The sequence below is a fragment of a genome, unplaced genomic scaffold, assembly GCF_019419815.1.
Source record: "Pyrus x bretschneideri cultivar Hongxiangsu unplaced genomic scaffold, Pyrus_bretschneideri_v1 Contig24, whole genome shotgun sequence".
NCBI lineage: Eukaryota > Viridiplantae > Streptophyta > Magnoliopsida > Rosales > Rosaceae > Pyrus > Pyrus x bretschneideri.
This window is the reverse complement of record NW_025999546.1, coordinates 1,631,745-1,649,191: the sequence shown is the minus strand read 5'-3', so window position 1 is coordinate 1,649,191 and position 17,447 is coordinate 1,631,745. Positions and strand designations below refer to the sequence as shown.

At 36.4% G+C, this 17,447-nt stretch overlaps 2 protein-coding genes across 29 annotated transcripts in view; one reads left to right on the top strand and one right to left on the bottom strand.

Annotated features, from left to right (window-relative positions):
- Positions 1 to 855: 855 nt before the first annotated feature.
- On the bottom strand, positions 856 to 17,089 carry LOC108865727 (receptor-like protein 19). The gene is made up of 2 exons (XM_048586388.1): positions 14,405 to 17,089; positions 856 to 1,245 (listed from the first exon to the last, which is right to left on the bottom strand). The coding sequence occupies exons 1-2, from the start codon at positions 16,971 to 16,973 to the stop codon at positions 944 to 946; spliced, it is 2,871 nt and encodes a 956-aa protein (XP_048442345.1). The 5' UTR covers positions 16,974 to 17,089; the 3' UTR covers positions 856 to 943.
- Positions 2,660 to 17,447, top strand: part of LOC108865975 — a 50,188-nt gene continuing 35,400 nt past the window's right edge. The window contains exons 1-14 of one of the 28 annotated variants that reach the window (XR_007259144.1): positions 2,669 to 3,037; positions 3,680 to 3,717; positions 3,832 to 3,908; positions 4,413 to 4,484; positions 4,755 to 5,087; positions 6,176 to 6,249; positions 7,777 to 7,810; positions 9,296 to 9,744; positions 11,155 to 11,198; positions 11,342 to 11,529; positions 11,749 to 11,855; positions 12,115 to 12,172; positions 12,967 to 13,030; positions 13,357 to 13,680. Coding sequence is in view for 6 of the 28 variants with exons in the window: in XM_048586389.1 (XP_048442346.1) it covers positions 8,802 to 8,884; positions 9,296 to 9,744; positions 11,133 to 11,198; positions 11,342 to 11,502 (759 nt within the window). In the remaining 22 variants the exon portion in view is untranslated. The other 27 variants (XR_007259146.1, XR_007259141.1, XR_007259143.1 and 24 more) reach the window with 27 other exon arrangements.

Genomic DNA, 17,447 nt, shown 5'->3' with positions numbered 1-17,447 from the left:
TCAACGGCCTTTATTCGGCAACACCAGATAGGGGTGATCTCCTACTGGACCCAGATCCTAACAACGTCTTGGCTGTCAGATTGACTAGGCTACGAGTGTGCAGGTGCTGTCCATCGCATTGGCTATACTTGTTGCTGCTGGTAAGTATTCCTTTCATTGCTGCTGTTCTTCTCTTCATTATCATTACCCTTCTTTGGCTCACTCTTCTTCCAATTTTACCCCCAAACTTCTGGAAAAACAAATTAGGGGTTTTTGAACTTTAATTCTTAAAAAAAGATTAAACTTTAATAAAAATCTGGTGTTAGAGTACATATACATTTTAGTCCTTTATTAGGTGCATAATTCAAATTTATATTGTATTTTTTTAATATTTAATAGATATCTTATTTAATGTCGTCACATAAATTTCAAATTTATTATTATAAATATTTTAATTTTTTAATTTTGTTTAACTTCTTCTAATTAGTGTACCTAAACATTTGTATCATAATTTATTGAGTTAGTATGGTGAAATGTCTGTACTTAAATATATTGTAATGAATTAATGACACATAAGAAAATATGTGAATTAGTGGCACATAATACATATTAGATAACTCAGATATTTCATATGTCGAGTTGCTGTGTTTTTGCTTGACTAGCATATTTGGCAGTTAAACTGTTTCTAATATCTATCTGTTGTTAAATTTGGGTTTACTTTTGATAGAATTATAAAAGTCTTGTTCTATTATTCCATACATATCAAACGATCCTGCCCGGTACCAGTTTCACTTCATCTTACAGAACAATGCCGCCTCTCAGCTGGGTTTGTACCTTTTGTGGAACTAATATACAAGCAAAAAACAATATAAAACAAAAGGAAGACATAACATTAAAAAGGAGTACAAAGAAATAATATAAAACAAGCAAAAAACAACACCAAATGCATAACCTTATAGTGGACTTACGAATTTCCTATCATCAGCTTGATGGTTTTAACAATCTCAACAAACCATTCATGCTTCTTGGTGATCACCACATCAGAAAGAAAAACTCCCACTACCAACCCACTTCCGAGACCAGCCAAAACAAATTTCCAATCAAATTCAAACGAGCTTGAATAATTTTCTTCGATTTTTGAAGTCGATAGGCCAGGAGCCTTAGGATCTCCACATTTCTTTGGCAAAGGATCTCCACACAATCCAGGGTTTCCTTCATATGAACTGCTACCGAATGAAATAAGTTGGGTTCCATGAGGTATTGGACCTGTCAAACTGTTGTCAGAGACAATGAATATTTCAAGGAATGTAACCTACGTGAGGCTTTGAGGGATTTGTCCTGAAAGCTTGTTGTGTGAAAGGTCCAGTGATTCAAGCCATCTTAAATTCCCGAAAGATGATGGGATGGGACCAGTTAGGAGGTTACCAGACATATTGAATGACACCAACCCCTCTAGGTTCCCAATAATTTCAAGAATACTCCCTTCAAATTTGTTGCTTGAGATGTCAATCGCTACAAGGGCTTCTTGAATCTTCGGATAATATCTCTCCACACCTTTGCTAGTTATCGCAATTGAGTAATACTCATAAAAGATTAGCTCAAGACTAGGAGCCTCCATAGTTCTGTCTACCTTCATATATGTTGGCTGGTTTCGAGTGACACCCCTCATGACATTCCCGGAAAAGATTTTTTGAGATAGAAACTTGCCTCTGAAACGATTAAAAGATAGATCCAGAATTCACAACTCAGGAAAATATTTAACATTGTCCTGATTAGGTTCCTCAATTGGACCGTAGAACTGATAGGAGTATATTTAGGCGACTTAACTAGCTTATTCTTGTGCATTTATGCTATTATTTCTTAGTTAATGTCGCATTACAACTCAATTTCGTGTGTTTGTAGGTCCTATGGGGTAAAGTATCAAGAAAGGGCATTTTGGTGCATTTTGGAGCGATTTTGGACACTATGTGGATAGCTTACATATGAGCCAACATGGATGGACGAATTTGGACTTCAAGAGGCTAGAAATGTGATAAGAAGAGGAAGGAATAAGCTTGGGACAAAGTGGATAAGGTAGGAGCTCAAAAGAGGAAACATTATCCAAAACCTTATCTAACCTTATCCAACACTATCCAAAACATTATCCAAACCTTATCTCATCTTATCCTATCCAAACCTTATCATGTCTTAATCCTAATTGCATGGGGACCTAAATGGATAATTCTAGAACCTATTTCTAGAAGCATCCTATTCTAGAAGGCCCAAATCTGCCACAAAACCTATTTTTTCTAGAAGCCCTAGAAAAGTGGCGCCCCAAACCTTTCTAGAAGGCCTTGCCTTGCCTTGCAAGCCAAGAAACCCTCTCCCCTAAATCTGCCGCACCTCCCTAGGCCCAATTCCTTTGGGATTCTGATTTCCAAGGCCTAATCCTTGTGGATTTGGGTATACAAATCCTTTTATAGAACTATGTGGGCCAAAACCTCCTCCTAAGTGGATTTGACAACCCATGGCCGAATTCTAGGGCCCTAATCCAATTGTAGAAATAAATAGTGTTTGGGTCTGAATTTCATTTTATTTACGGGCATGCCATTCCTTTAAAAAATGGGCTTTGTGGGTTTGGGCTCCGGATGGGGTTTTATTTGCTTGGTTGGAATTGTATTGGGCAGATGGGAATGGGGTTTGGGCACACAATCACCCGCAGAGAGGAGTCACCTGCAGATTAGAAAGAGATGAGAGCTGACAGAATAAAGAGAGAGTGAGGGCCGCCAATTTTGATTCGGGGAGAGATGGCTGTGCTTCGGGTGGTTGGGGGAGGACAGGGGGACTGACATATTGGAGAGAGATGGGTGCTAGGGCTTTCGACTCAGTGAGAGAGAGATTGATCTAGGTCCTCTGCCATAACCTATGGGGTTTCCTCTGATTTTAGAGAGAGAAAGAGAATGAGGGGGAAGGCATGGTTGTGTGCAGTTTGTGGGGTTAGCCGGTCAGGAAGGGGTGACTGAGGGAGGTATGGGTGACTTTGAGGGACCGACAGATTGGAGAGAGATGGGAGCTAGAGGTATGGATGAGTTTATTGTTTTTAATTCATTGTTTACTGTTTGATTTGCCATCTGCTTTCTTCAAATTGTCATAGATATTTTTTTTCCTTCTTTAAAGTTGTCATAGATTTTTTTAGGTGGTTTAGTTCATCGGCAGTCTATTGTTTTCCCTGGTAGAAAGGTCCAGGCTTGCTATATCCTCCGACTCACTCCACTCTGTCTCTGTCTTTGTGATTCTGGGTTCTGTTCTGCCATTTTTTCTTCTCAAAGAAACCTAATTGCAGGTTCCTTTTCCATTTCCAAGCTTTTGTTATGCTCTGTGCTGCTGTATTTTCTATTTTTAATGAGGCTCGATTGAAATATACATCAGTTTGATTGAAATATGCATCAACTTGAATGATTATGCTGCTGTGTTTTGAAGAATAGCAACTTTAATAGGTCTTAAGTCTCTAATTCATTGAACTATTGCATTTATTGTGAGGTATTTAATTTTTACATTTATTTTCATGTTGAAGATATAGATTTTCATTCTGTCGCTGGAGTTAACTTTCCTTTTAAGTGAAGTATTTAATTTTTTTTTGTTTCGTCAGCAGATCATTTGTTCGTATTTTTCATTGCAACCTTTTATGTGTATAAATATGCATGTGATTTTTTTTTTCCAGGAAAATAATTGCAGAAATGGAAGGTACTTGCCACCAAGGTGCGTTTGGGTTTCTAATGTCTATAAAATTAGATTTAATAATTGCAAGCGAATTTTCCCTAGAAACAATCAGATTATTGGATCTAAGTTGCTAATTGTTTTAATTTTGTATAGGCTGCAATAAAATCTGCACCCACAACTAGAGGAGTCAAGAACCCTAACCATTACCACCCTGGAACCGTCGCTCCTTGGTGAGTTTTCAACACAATATACTTCAAATCCTCTGAATCGTGATCTTGAATTTACTATGTTGCATTTCGTTATCTGAACTCTGTTCTTTCATTTATAAATCCGTTTGATTGAAAATTAGTCCATTCGGACCGTTTTCCACCCAAACAACCACTATATAGTTTGACGAATGCATTTAATCTTTCTGGCAACGCCAGTTATTTCTCTCTCAGCAACCTACAAGGGGATTTGATTGCATCATATTGGTTTGGTCACTCATCTCTTTGTCCTTTTTTCTATAAAATTTTGTGCGATGTGGATGTGGGTTATTCTCAATGTTTAGATGGTAATTATTTGACAACTTCTGCAAAATTTTGTGTTTGATATAATAAAGCTTTTTCAAACTCAATGTAAGCAAAAGTTTTGCAAATTAGAAGTGATAAAAATCTCTGTTTCATATAGCTACACTACTACATAGCAGTATTTGATCAAACTATAATACGTTTTTTTTTACAACGGTGATGCAGAAGGGTTAGCGTTGGAGTTGGAAATAAGTAGGACTTTGTATGGATTATTCTCTCCCTTCCCTGCATTAGAAGGTAAGTATTATTCCAAAATGTTCGGTATAAGTGAAGTTCAGATTTTTGAACCGTAGCTTTTTAATTTGACAAGTTCCAAAAATTTTCATTGAAATTGAAGCATTTTGAGGATCTCTTTTGAGTTTTATTGTTGTATTATTGTTTTATTCTCACCTATTTTTGTTTCTACCAATTTTTCTTATATATATTTGATTTAAGAATATGGATATTGAAAGTTTTGTTAATTTTTTCTCATCCCTCTTTTACAAAATTCGGTGAAATGCATTGCAGGTCATCAGTGCCATTTTGCCTCCAAAGTTTCCAAGCTAACTGAATCACGTCCCTCAGGCCCGTTTCTCCTCCTTGACTCGCTGTGAAGAAGCTCAACTTCTCAGGGTTCGGTTTTTATTGTTAGAACTTTCGTTTTTTACATATGTTTGTGATTAATGGTTTTCTTTTGAAAAAATGCTAATGGAAAAGTGAATTTGAGTTATGATTTGTGATTTTTATTCGTTGCTTACTAAGATTTTTGTCCATTTTCTCCACCTCTCTCTCACAACGGAATCACCATCACCACCCAACAAACCCAAGAGGGGGAATTTCGATTACTATTCTTGGAGGGAGGTAAAGCTGCTATCTTTCTCTACAAAGCGTTGGATTTTTTTTAAATTTGGGTTCCATATTTTTTTTCTCTATTGGTTTAGCTTATGTCAAATTTCACTACGTCTTAAGGTTCACTTATGCCTTATAATTGGTAATATTTTCAGTGTGGCTGTGTACAACATTACGTGGTGTTCATGCACAGCCGTTTTGTTATTGGTTTTGGTTATTTGTTATTATGTTTCATTCCACTTTGATATCCTTTAATAGAAAATGCTAAAATCCTAACTCATTCCCATTCAATGACATCTTAAGTTGTTGTAGAAGCAAATGATCCAATAATTACATATTTAATCAGAACTCCATGAGTGTTTTTTTCAATGATTTGTTGATTTTGTGTGATTTCGGTTGGATGGCTATCATAAAGCGAATCCTCAACTTTGTTCGTGTATATTGAGAGTAAATTAGAGAGCTAAAAGGTAGTAAAGTTAGAATATTTATGTTTAATGTTGTTTTGAGTTTGGATTCATTTTGTTTGTTTGATATTACAAATTCAGTGATAGGGAATTGGCACTTTTCTCCATTTTGAACAGCGTTTAACTCATTTCTAATTTTCTGTTTGGTTTCCAAGAGAATCAAGGGAAAAAAGGATAGAAGATTAATGAATTCACTAAATTGAGTGCTTTAAGTCCATTTTTGATTGAAGTTATTCCCTTTGCTTTCATTTCTGTTTTTTTTTCTTTTGGGTTTCCCAGCACGTTGAGGATGGTAAAATAAATTATTTTGATTTTGGAAATCTACTTTGTTTTTCATCTTTAGTTCTTGGGAGAACCGAAAATGTGATTTCTTGCATGGTGGTTGTATTTGTCTATCATTTGAAAGCAATTGAAACAGATAGAGAGAGAAAAGGGAGAGGAAAAGGATTTGGTCATCATTTAATTCTTCTACTATTTCATAGATTCAAAATGTGTTTAGTATCTCACTTAATTGGTGTACCTTTGCTCATTTAACTCAAATTTAATATGATTTGGTCCTCCAATTTCTCTAAATTGCTAACGGATTTATTTTCTTGGGAAGTTTCATGAACTCTGGTTGTGGGATGATGCTTGCAGGTGAACTATATGCATGGTTTTTTGCGATGAGTTAGGAAGATCCACCTGAAAACAGCATAGAAGATAAAGAACTGGTATGTTGCTTTGTCATAAAAAAAAATTTTGGTAGATTTGTGTATGCCCTGTTGGGAACTAATTCTGTGTGGAATTTTGTTGTATGGGCTATGGAGTAAATACATGTTGCATGACGTGACTTATTTGAGTTCATTAAAGGGTCATGGCGATGCCCATGAAAAGCTGCATATCATGCTTCTTATGAAAACTTTCCCTTCATCTTTAGATTAGCAAATAGAAGAATGAATTCAGAACAATAGGATTTTGATTGCTTTTTCTTTGCTCATTTGATTCGCTGGGTTTACAGATTTTAAAGGTTCAACATCGACCTGATGTTCATTTCTGAAATACACGAAATTTCCTTTTTATTTTTCTGGGTATAAATTATCTGTGAAACTCTGGTTTGATTTGACTTTTGAAAGAAGAAAAGAAAAGGATAACTGAGAGATTGGTTTTTGAAGAAAACCCATCTGGATATGGAATAAGATCCTTTGACTAGACCTAAGAGTCATACGCCAAGATTTTGAGTTGTTTATTGGGGCCATGAGACCCATTGGTACCTAAAATGTGTACTCCATTGACGGACACCTTTTGAAAATTTAAATTCAACCAAAGGAATTTCAACATTTGTGCTTCGGAAGTTAGCTACTTGAACATTTGACATATATTTTATCCTTTTCCATAATTCCTGTTGGATCAGTACTCCCCATCAACATGCAAGTCTTGGCACTAGAATTTTTTCCTCTTTTAAGACTGGTATTTTCCTTTTTCTTCAGGAATGACAAACGATGTTGCAAATATGATTCTTCTAGAGGAATATAAGAAGACATCATCTTAAACGTAGTGAAAGGAGCTGCAAATACAAAACATGAAGGAACGAAACCCATCAAGGAACTAGAAATAGTAAAAGGAAAAATAAATTTGATAGGAAGTTATATAATCCATGGACATGTATCAAAACAATCATATGGCAGCCATTTGAAAAGAAATAAATATCAGCTTACCTTTGGCTGCTGCACGCCTATTGAAGAAAACACCATGAGTATTTTCCTGATTATTCATCAGTAACTCCATAAAATAATCTTTCAGCACCCCTCCATGGCATAAAAGGGCAATTAAATTCCTATTGCACATACAATGCAGTAGGACTAAGATACGATCACATTATATGAACTTTAATTAGTTTTCATGACATAGTTTCAATTTCTTTGCTTTGCTTTGGAAATTTGTGCATTGATCTTCGGAGCACTTAATCAATTTAGGTTGCAGTTTAACTATTGAGGATTCTTAATGTATTTTGATTTTACCAGGATTCCATTTTTGTGATTGCCACCCTTAGTCGGTGGTATTATCTTTACAATGGATTTAAATTGCGGATTTAGAGAATCTGATAATAAAACTAAATTATATGTTCCATGCTTTTCATTTTCATTTTGGGTTTTGCTTTGTTTGGAAATTTGTGTCTTTATCTTTGGTCAAATGTAGGCAATAATGTGAAAGTTGATGTTTTGAGACTTACCCTTTGTTTGCTACTGCCTTTAATGTAGGGGTTCTGAGCCATACATTTCAATCAAGCCTTTGGTATGTCCTGAACTTCTATACGTTGTTTCCCCATGCTTTCCGTTTAAACCAGTGCGATTTTAGAATTTTTTTAGCTGAACCTTTGGTTTCTTCGTCTTATATTATATGTTTGTCCCTTGCTTTGTTTCTCATTCTTGGTTGTCTCTATCACCTTTGATTGTCCAAAGGTCCGATAGTACTTTGTTTTTTTGGGGTTTAAATAATGTCTATGCAATTCTATTATTTTTTTGAAAATTTCTTGCTCTCTGTGTTTGTAAAGCAAAATAAACTGGTTGGAGTATCTTCTAAAGGGCTCCTGCAATCTTTATAATTACTCTGTTGTTTCCGTTAGTTATGGGTATCTGACTTTCTTTTTAATTTCTATATATGTCGTTCCAATGGAATCAAGTGCCAAAATTAGAATAAACATCTTTTAGTCAAGTTGGAGACTTATCCATATAATGTTTGGTTCAGGGATCCTTATACAAACATAATCTTCTGATGTATTTCAATCAGTGTGAAAATCGTCTTAACTATACAATTGATGCGTTATAGTCTTAGTTTATTGAATCCGTTTGTTAACGGTTTGAATTCTTACTGTGAATCTCACTCATTTTTTGCAGTTAACACTGTCAAATTGCTTTTTGGTTCTGTTTTCTATATTTGTTATCTAAGTTTTGCAAATCTTCTACATTTACTTTATTAATCTGAGTTTTTAAGATTTTTGACGGTGTTGTTTTTCAACCTACAAGCTAAAAGATATTTCAAAAAAACATAAATATTAACGTTTTATTTAATTTTTGATCCAGGGTAAATAAAATGGTATACGAGATTGATCGAAGAGAGCAACAAATTCTAGGAGGAGTGTTGGTAAAAAATTTAAGGGAACTGGTTAAGGCTCAACACGATGAACGAAATCGAGGGACATTAGTGAGATATTATGACACTGCCCCGGGACCCGGTACAAAGAGAGTAGCGAAAATAGAACAAACAAGAATGGGTTAGCGTGTTTATGGTAGGGGTGCAAACAAAAACAAGTTGGTGGTCCATACCACATATCCACCTGCAAATTGTAGTAATCTACCAAAAGAAAAGGTTTTGTTGGATAAAAAACCTTGGCAACATTTTTTGGGGTTTTTCAGTGGGATTTACAACTTTAGTGGCTGGAAAATACTTGGAGTTTTGTTGCTCTTGCTTGCCTCTGCTGCTCATATGCTTTTACAATCACTGTGATGCCTTAATTGATCTTTGGTTCACAATCTCAATGCATGCATGCAATTAACTTTGGGGTAGTCTCCATCCCCACTATACTTTCACTAATGTGTGACCCTTGCACAGCTTATTCATCTTCAGTGATATCCATCTAAATGATCTATATGTCTTTCTGTCCATGCTATTCATGTATACCCTGCATTACGATAATTCTAATGCATTTTCTACATTGCTCAGAAAGTTGATATTAGTAGTCATGGTTGTTTAACACAAGAATATCCTTCTCTTGCACAGGTTCAAAATTGATGTTATTGTGGAAGATAAGACGAATCAACACAATTTCCTCATAATAGGAAGACATGCAGAAAAAATACTTCATGTTTCTTGCCACACTTTGGTGATGCAAGAAGGATATGAGGATCCTTTTGTGGCGCCACCAATTCTTACAAATTTGGTGGGCCAATCAAAGACATTTCAAGTCTCTTTTGGAAATCAGAACATCAACTTCGGAAAGACAGATTTCATCGTTCACGGATTGCTTGAAGATAAACCACTGTCCAAGCCAGCAAACCCCTCAATCAAACCACAAACACCCGCTCCCACCGCAGCAAAAACAATTATCAACCAAGTCACTCCAGCCCCATTGACGCCTTCCCAACCATTGGATAACAACCCCGATCAATTGCAGCCGCTAAGACTTCAAAAACAACGTTGTTCCTTGATCAACCAAACACATCTGCCAGGTAAACTTTTCCTTCCGACTAATGCTCTCATCTGTCAATCTTATTAATCGTACTTCCGTCTCTTGGTTATATGTTTGCAATCATGAAAAGGTGTCCACCGCTCTTTTGCACTCTTTTCCATAACCATCACGATTATCTTTACCCTTATCAATTTTGCCTTCATTCGCAACAAAAAACCTCGCACCGAGCAAACAACCACAACAAATGCTGCCATAATTGTTGCAAAATTCCACAATCTGGTTGTCCCCAAGATCGAACCTGCCGACAAAGTTCCAATTGCCACCCTAAGAACAAAAATTGAGCCCAAAAAAACCAAACATAGGTAAATTACAATTTATTTTTTGCACGCATGCTTGAATAACGTTCATAATGGCTGTCTTTGTTACATTATGATTTATGTTTTTTGCTATAGTGTGGAAAATGTCCGATCTCAGAAAAAGTGAACAGCCATGCTCTCTGTGATCGAATGATGCACACCATGCTGCATATTTTTTTGTTTTAACATCTATGGTTGACGACTTACTTGCTCAAACACAACTTTTCCTATGTTTTGCTAACTGCTAAGTGAGGTATGTAGGTTGTAGAGCGTATATTTTGCCGTCTTAACTGCAGGCTCAAAATATGTGAAAACTGCAGCTTGATTCTGTTTCTTCAGTTTCTTATGAATCTGTTTTTTTGCCTTTAAATAGTTGTCGTTCCAAAATTAGCTACTTGAACAAGTCTTCAACACTTTCTATTTTATATTTCCTGTTGAACAACCTGCCTACACTGCAGGACACATGTTATATTTGTGAACTAAATGTTTCTTCTGTTAAGGAAACAGAAATTTTTTGGAAACCATCTCTTTCTAATCAAACACGTACAGTTTCTTACCACTCATTGTGCAATGTGTTTATATGCGTTTGAAACAATTGGTTCCCGCAGCAACGTGCGGGCGTAATTTCTAGTATATACTAAAACCCAGTTTCCCTAACACTGTTCATTAACTGTGAACTCCCCAGAATGCCCCAAAATTGCTCTTGGTTGTCCGGGTTTTCCACTTTTTGGCCACTGAAATGGCGACATTGCCCTTGGTGGCCACGCGTCTATCATCGCTGATCCTTCTCCTTAGATTTCTTCGTTGCTTTTTCTTTCCGTTCGCTTCTCTCTCTCCATCCTTAGCTTCTGCAAATTGTCTAACGTTTTTTCTCTTCCACGCTGGTGTTGTTCTTGGTGTCCACCCTTTGCAAGTTTCTCTGTCCGATTATTCACCTTCGTTTTTCTTCTGGAAAATTGCTCGTTCATGAACGGTGGAGGGGCTACTGATTTCTGCCTTTTTCAATTCGATTGAAATCTATTTTTTGCTTGCGTAGTCTTAATGTGTTTGGGTGATTTTTGCATTTTTTTAGCGTACGTGATTTCGTTTTTTAGGTGGTTCTCAATTGGATTCCACAGTAAAACCCAGAAACTTAGAGGTATGAAAATTTCAATTTTTTTGGATTCTTAATTTATTTTCAGTGTTAATTTCTGATTTATTTTCAGTATTAATTGCTGAATAAATTATTATTTTTGATAAACCCACTTAGAATCTGATCTGGGTTTTGCTTCGATTCCATAGTAAAAACCTTGAAACTTAAAGGCATGAGGCACCTCCACGCCTCCCAATCTGCCGACGTTAGAGCGCTCACCACATGTTCGTCATTAATCCTCAAACAGTCGAACCCACTTCTCTCCGTCTCCGTATGCGTTTGCACTGTCGCACAATCTGTATGTCGTTAGAAACTACTTGAGCAGCTGCGATCTCAGGTAATTTACTCTTTTGTGTGTATTGGGTTGGTGAGTTATTGATAAAATCTGAAATGACTTAGATTTGATTTGGGTTTTGCATGTTTGTAGTTTTTAAAATTATGGTTTGTTTTTTGGACTGGAATTTGGATTATACATGATATAAAAAAATTTCATATATATATGATTTGAGTTTAATTCAGGAAAATTATTATCTATGTTGTATATTTCCAAACTCAGTTATTGGTTGAATATACTCATTGGTTGAAGCCTGAAAGTAAAAGACTGCTCCAAGGCAAGGGAGAAGTGTCGCTTCTTCAGTATTGGGAAGCTTTCTTGAAATAATGGTATCAATGACCCTGAGTTGGTCTGTTTTGGTTTTGGTTATTTTTTTTCAATTGGTTTGGGATTTTTTATGTTTGGAGTTTTTTGTAGTAATATTGTTTTCAATTCATCTGGAATTCAGTTTATGTTATGGGTTGCCATGTTTCTGCATTTAATTTGGTGTTTGGATGTTTATGTTATAGTTGTCATCGATTTTCTTAAAGAATTAATCCAAGTGATGATGCCATTTTTGATATATGTTTAAATGTTAACACTTTACAGATTTTCAGTTTCTAAACAATGAGATGATGCGAGTGTTCAAAGTGCTTTTATCATTAAGGTGAGTGATTTTTGTTTTTAGCTTTTAGCCTTTTGTGATTAAGAAAGTTTAGTCATTTGTTTACCGACTTATTAATTGGTGAGAAGATGAAACATTTTGCTGCTGGTTGCTAACAAAGTAATACAATCTCACAAAAGAGTTTTCGTTTTTTTTCTTTGTTTGCTTGAATTATGTATTTGTTTTTATAAAAAAATTCGTATATAGTTTTGGAAATTTTTATTTGGTTAGAGAAAGGGGAAGAATATAGGAAGAGGAGAATTACATGCTTTAATAAAAATGCTGCATTCTTATTTGTGTAATTGGATACAGGGTTGAAAAAGGAGTTGAGTGCTGTTGTTTGTGTCTTCATAGTTTCGTCAAGATTTGAAAAACAGTGAAAAGATATTAAACTTATGGATGGAAGTAAAGCAAACAAAATTTTAACAAAAAATGCGACTGGGATGAGAGAGTTTTGTAAGAGTTCATTATGGTAAAATATTGTTGTGCATGACAGTATTAAATAATCAGTTTGATAAATTAAAATGGTGTGATTAAATAAGATTATCTGTTGGGTGTACCTATATATGCTTAATAAATTGTTAATAAGTTTTCAATTTCATGTTATTATTTGCTCCGATGATTTTGTTTCGCTTTTGTATGTTTAAAATTGTCATGCTCTATGTATTTGAGAATTTTTTTTTTTAATTTAAATTTTATTTCTGTGAATGGTCCAGTAAATTTCTGGTTCCCTAATCATTTGACTTAATTTTATTTCCACTTCTAAAAGTTTTTCCTGTAATTTTCTGTCATAAAAGGATTGTTTTGTTGCAAAAAGCAAGGCCAATTTGTTTAGGGCTTGAAGATTTCTACATTCACCAGGTTTATCTTCGACTCCAGGTACTTTGTTCCATTAACAACTTAAAGTCAGTTGCAACCACAGAGTTTGGTTATGATTGGGTAAAATAAGCTGATTATCTGCCTATTTCATGAGGATATCAATGGGGACTATCTACCCAATCTTTTGTGTGTAAATAGTATGTAAATACACATCAAATATTATCTTTTGTATGTAAATTTGTAAAAGATGTGAATATTAGAACGATGGCAATAGAACTGCCAATTCATATTGTTGTAAATAGATTTCTGTATGTATATAAATAGTATTGCATATTGTGTGTTTAAAATTTTCTGCATGTTTTATATAGTTTTAAAATCCGCAGCATCGTGCGGGCACTATTGCTACTCATTTCCTAGGCTTGAAGAATTTCAAAGTTGAGCAAAAGTACAAGTTGCTCCTTTAGACAAAGATTTAGGATTTGAGCCTGCTCCTGGAAATTCTTCTGGTTTTTTACCCAGTTAAATAGGGGCTTTCGGGCACAAACTTGTGTGTGAATTTTGTTTTTATGGACCCTTATTTATTGTTGAGTGAACGAACTTCATGTATGATTGTTTGAACCTTGGATTGCATCTACTACATATTAGATAACTCAGATATTTCATATGTGAGTTGCTGTGTTTTTGCTTGACTAGCATCTTTGGCAGTTAAAACTGTTTCTAATATCTATCTGTTGTTAAATTTGGGTTTACTTTCCATAGAATTATGAATTCTTGTTCTATTATTCCATACGTAGCAAACGATTCTGCCCGGTACCAGTTTCACTTCATCTTACAGTACCTTTTATGGAACTAATACACCATATTACAAAAGGAAGACATAACATTAAAAAGGAGTACAAAGAAATAATATAAAACAAGCAAAAAACAACACCAAATGCATAACCTTATAGCGGACTTATGAATTTCCTATCATCAGCTTGATGGTTTTAACAATCTCAACAAACCATTCACGCTTCCTTGTGATCACCACATCAGAAAGAACAACTCCCACCACCAACCCACTTCCGAGACCAGCCAAAACAAATTTCCAATCAAATTCAAACGAGCCTGAATCATTTTCTTCGGTTTTTGAAGGCGACAGGCGAGGAGCCTTAGGATCTCCGCATTTCTTTGGCAAAGGATCTCCACACAATCCAGGGTTTCCTTCATATGAACTGCTACCCATTGAAATAAGTTGGGTTCCATGCGGTATTGGACCTGTCAAGCTGTTGTTAGAGACAATGAATGTTTCAAGGAATGTAAGCTGCGCGAGGCTTTGAGGGATTTGTCCTGAAAGCTTGTTTTGTGAAAGGTCCAGTGATTCAAGCCACGTTAAATTCCCGAAAGATGATGGGATGGAACCAGTTAGGAGGTTACCAGATATATTGAATGACATCAGCCCCTTTAGGTTCCCAATAAATTCAGGAATCCTCCCTTCAAATTTGTTGCTTGAGATGTCAATCGCTACAAGGGCTTCTAGAATCTTCGGATAATATCTCTCCACACCTTTGCTAGTTATCGTGATTGAGTAATATTCCTCAAATGATTTACCAACACCATGATTAGAAAAGATACTTGAATCTACCTTCATATATGTTGACTGGTCTCGAGTGACACCCCTCATGACATTCCCGGAAAAGATATTTTGACATGGAAATTTGCCTCTGAAACTATTAAAAGATAGATCCAGAATTCGTAACTCAGGGAAATATTCAACATTGTCCTGATGAGGTTTCTCCATCAGACCGTAGAACGCGTTCCGGTGCATTTTCAAAACTTTTAACTCCGGAAGAGCTCCTAACCAAAAGGGAAAAACATCGCTGAATTTATTGTATGACAGATCAATAAACTCAAGTGTCGTGCAGTTCCCCAACGACCTTGGTAGTTGCCCTCGCAATTGGTTATGACTAACATCAATCACCGTCAGACTGCTTGTGCTGGTGTATATTTCAGGAAGAAAGCCGCTGAAAGAGTTGTTTCCAAGATATAAACCTAGCAGATCATCGCTGAAGTTTCCGAGACAGGGGGGAAGCATTCCACTCATATTGTTGTTGGAGAGGTCAAGGAACTGAAGAGAAGTCAGACTGCAGATCAATGGTGAAATTGCTCCATGTAGATTGTTATTCTTGAGCACTAAAACTTGTAGGTTAACCCAAGGAAAGGCATCTGAAGGCTGGACAATGCTTGAAAGGAAGTTGTCAGAAATGTCCATCTCCGCCAAAGTCTCTGTGCTTGTGTTCAACATCCATTTTGGTACTTCATGCAAATTGTTGGAGGAAAGGTCCAAGAACACCAATGTTTCTTGATACTGCAGGAAACTTGGGAACTCTCTTATGTTGCACGAACTCAATCCCAGAAATTCTAACTTTGGAAGTAGGCTTGCATTCGTACTTTCTGTTTCTGTGAAAATTTTCAGATTGGTACGAGATAATTGTAAATCGGTGAGCCCTTGTAACTTATGAAACACCATGCGGAACTCCACTGTACCAGTCAGATTATTATCAGATGCATCAAATAACTCGAGATTGATGAGATTGGATAAGGAATTAGGTAATGGACCGGTTAACTGATTCGAAGACAGATTAAGTTCTATGAGGTGGGTGAGATTTTCTAGAGAAGGAATTGGACCGGTTAACTGATTGGAAGACAGATCAAGTATTATGAGGTGGATGAGATTTTCTAAAGAAGGAATTGGACCGGTTAACTGATTCGAAAACAGATAAAGGTATGTGAGGTGGGTGAGGTTTCCTAGAGAAGGAATTGGACCGGTTAACTGATTCGAAAACAGATAAAGGTATGTGAGGTGGGTGAGATTTCCTAGAGAAGGAATTGAACCGGTTAACTGATTCGAACACAGATAAAGGTATGTGAGGTGGGTGAGATTTTCTAGAGAAGGAATTGAACCGGTTAACTGATTCTCATATAGAATAAGGTCTGTGAGGTGGGTGAGATTTCCTAGAGAAGGAATTGAACCTGTTAACTGATTCGAATACAGATAAAGTACTGTGAGGTGGGTGAGATTTCCTAGTGAAGCCGGGATGTAACCGCTAAAATGATTAGCGAAAAGTGACAGGACTTCGAGCTTGTTGAGACTACCGAGAGCAGAGGGAATGGAGCCACTAAAATCATTCATTCCAAGATGGAGCTCCTTCAGTTGGGTGAGGTTTGCCAATGAACTAGGGACTGGACCGTTAAAGTAATTTTCTGAAAGGTCTAAATGTATGAGCTGCCTAAGATTACCAAGTGAAGATGGAACCAAACCCGAGAAGTCGCAGTATGCCAAATCCAGCGTGTTTAATAAATCAAGCTTTTCGATTGAAGAAGGCAAATTTCCGAATAAGCTAGTGGAGCTAGGATACGGTGAAGTGAGAGTCCTGCAAGACAAATCAAGGGACGACAAGTTGGCCAGCTGTGAAATTTGGGAAGGGATTTGGCCAGAAAAGGAAGAACCAGAGAGATTAAGATGCATGAGCCCAGGGAAATTCCCAATGCTAGTAGGAATTCGAGAGGAGTTGAAGTTGTTGTCAGCGAGGTTCAGCACTTGAAGCTGAACAAGCCGGAAAAGGCTGCTGTTGGAGTTGATAGAGCCCAGGAGACAGCTGCTACTAAGATCAAGGCCAATAACATGACCCGTCCTCTCATCACACACAATGCCATCCCATGCACAGCAGCTGACGTTTCGTCCCTCAGCTAGTTTCCATTGCAAAATCTTTGGATAAGCATCATCAGAATACGAGGCAGATCTGTTAATGATGAAGCTTTCCTTGAACTGCAGCAAGGCAGACCTCTCCTCGTCATGACAAGATTGCTGCAATGAGGAAACTGATGAGCTAACAACCACGAGATGAAGCAACACAACTTTTGAAAGTGTATAACACATATTGGAAACAAACAAGCACCGGCGGAATCCCATTGTGTTTTGTTCTGCACTCTTCGATATTAGCATGAGAGTGAGGTTGTGAGAGAGGTTTTTTTATAGACCGGTCGTAGGGGTTCCGCAAGTTAGTGTGTAAAACTTTTCTAATATCCCATCCAAGTTTCCCATCAAAATGGCCCTATACAGCATGTCAGCAAAAAGTAAATACAAAATAAATCAGCAACCCCTTTTTCCTTTTATTCAAATAAATAACTCAATTTCTAGTAGATTCGAATTTGATGGCTAGTTCGAGGCAAATAATAGAACCACTTGCCCAAGCGTTTGTGGCACGGTCAGCATTTATTTTTATTTTTTTATTCTTTTAAATAACCGCTCATTATCATGTGAAAGGGTTACGTGCTGTAGTGATACATCCTCATGTGAAAGTGGCACGCACAATTCTTGTTAAACTTCTCCTACACAAGAAGCAAAATTGACCATAAATGTAAACATAAATATTTAAATTTTCACCGGATGAACTAACTTAAAGATTTAAATTTTTAT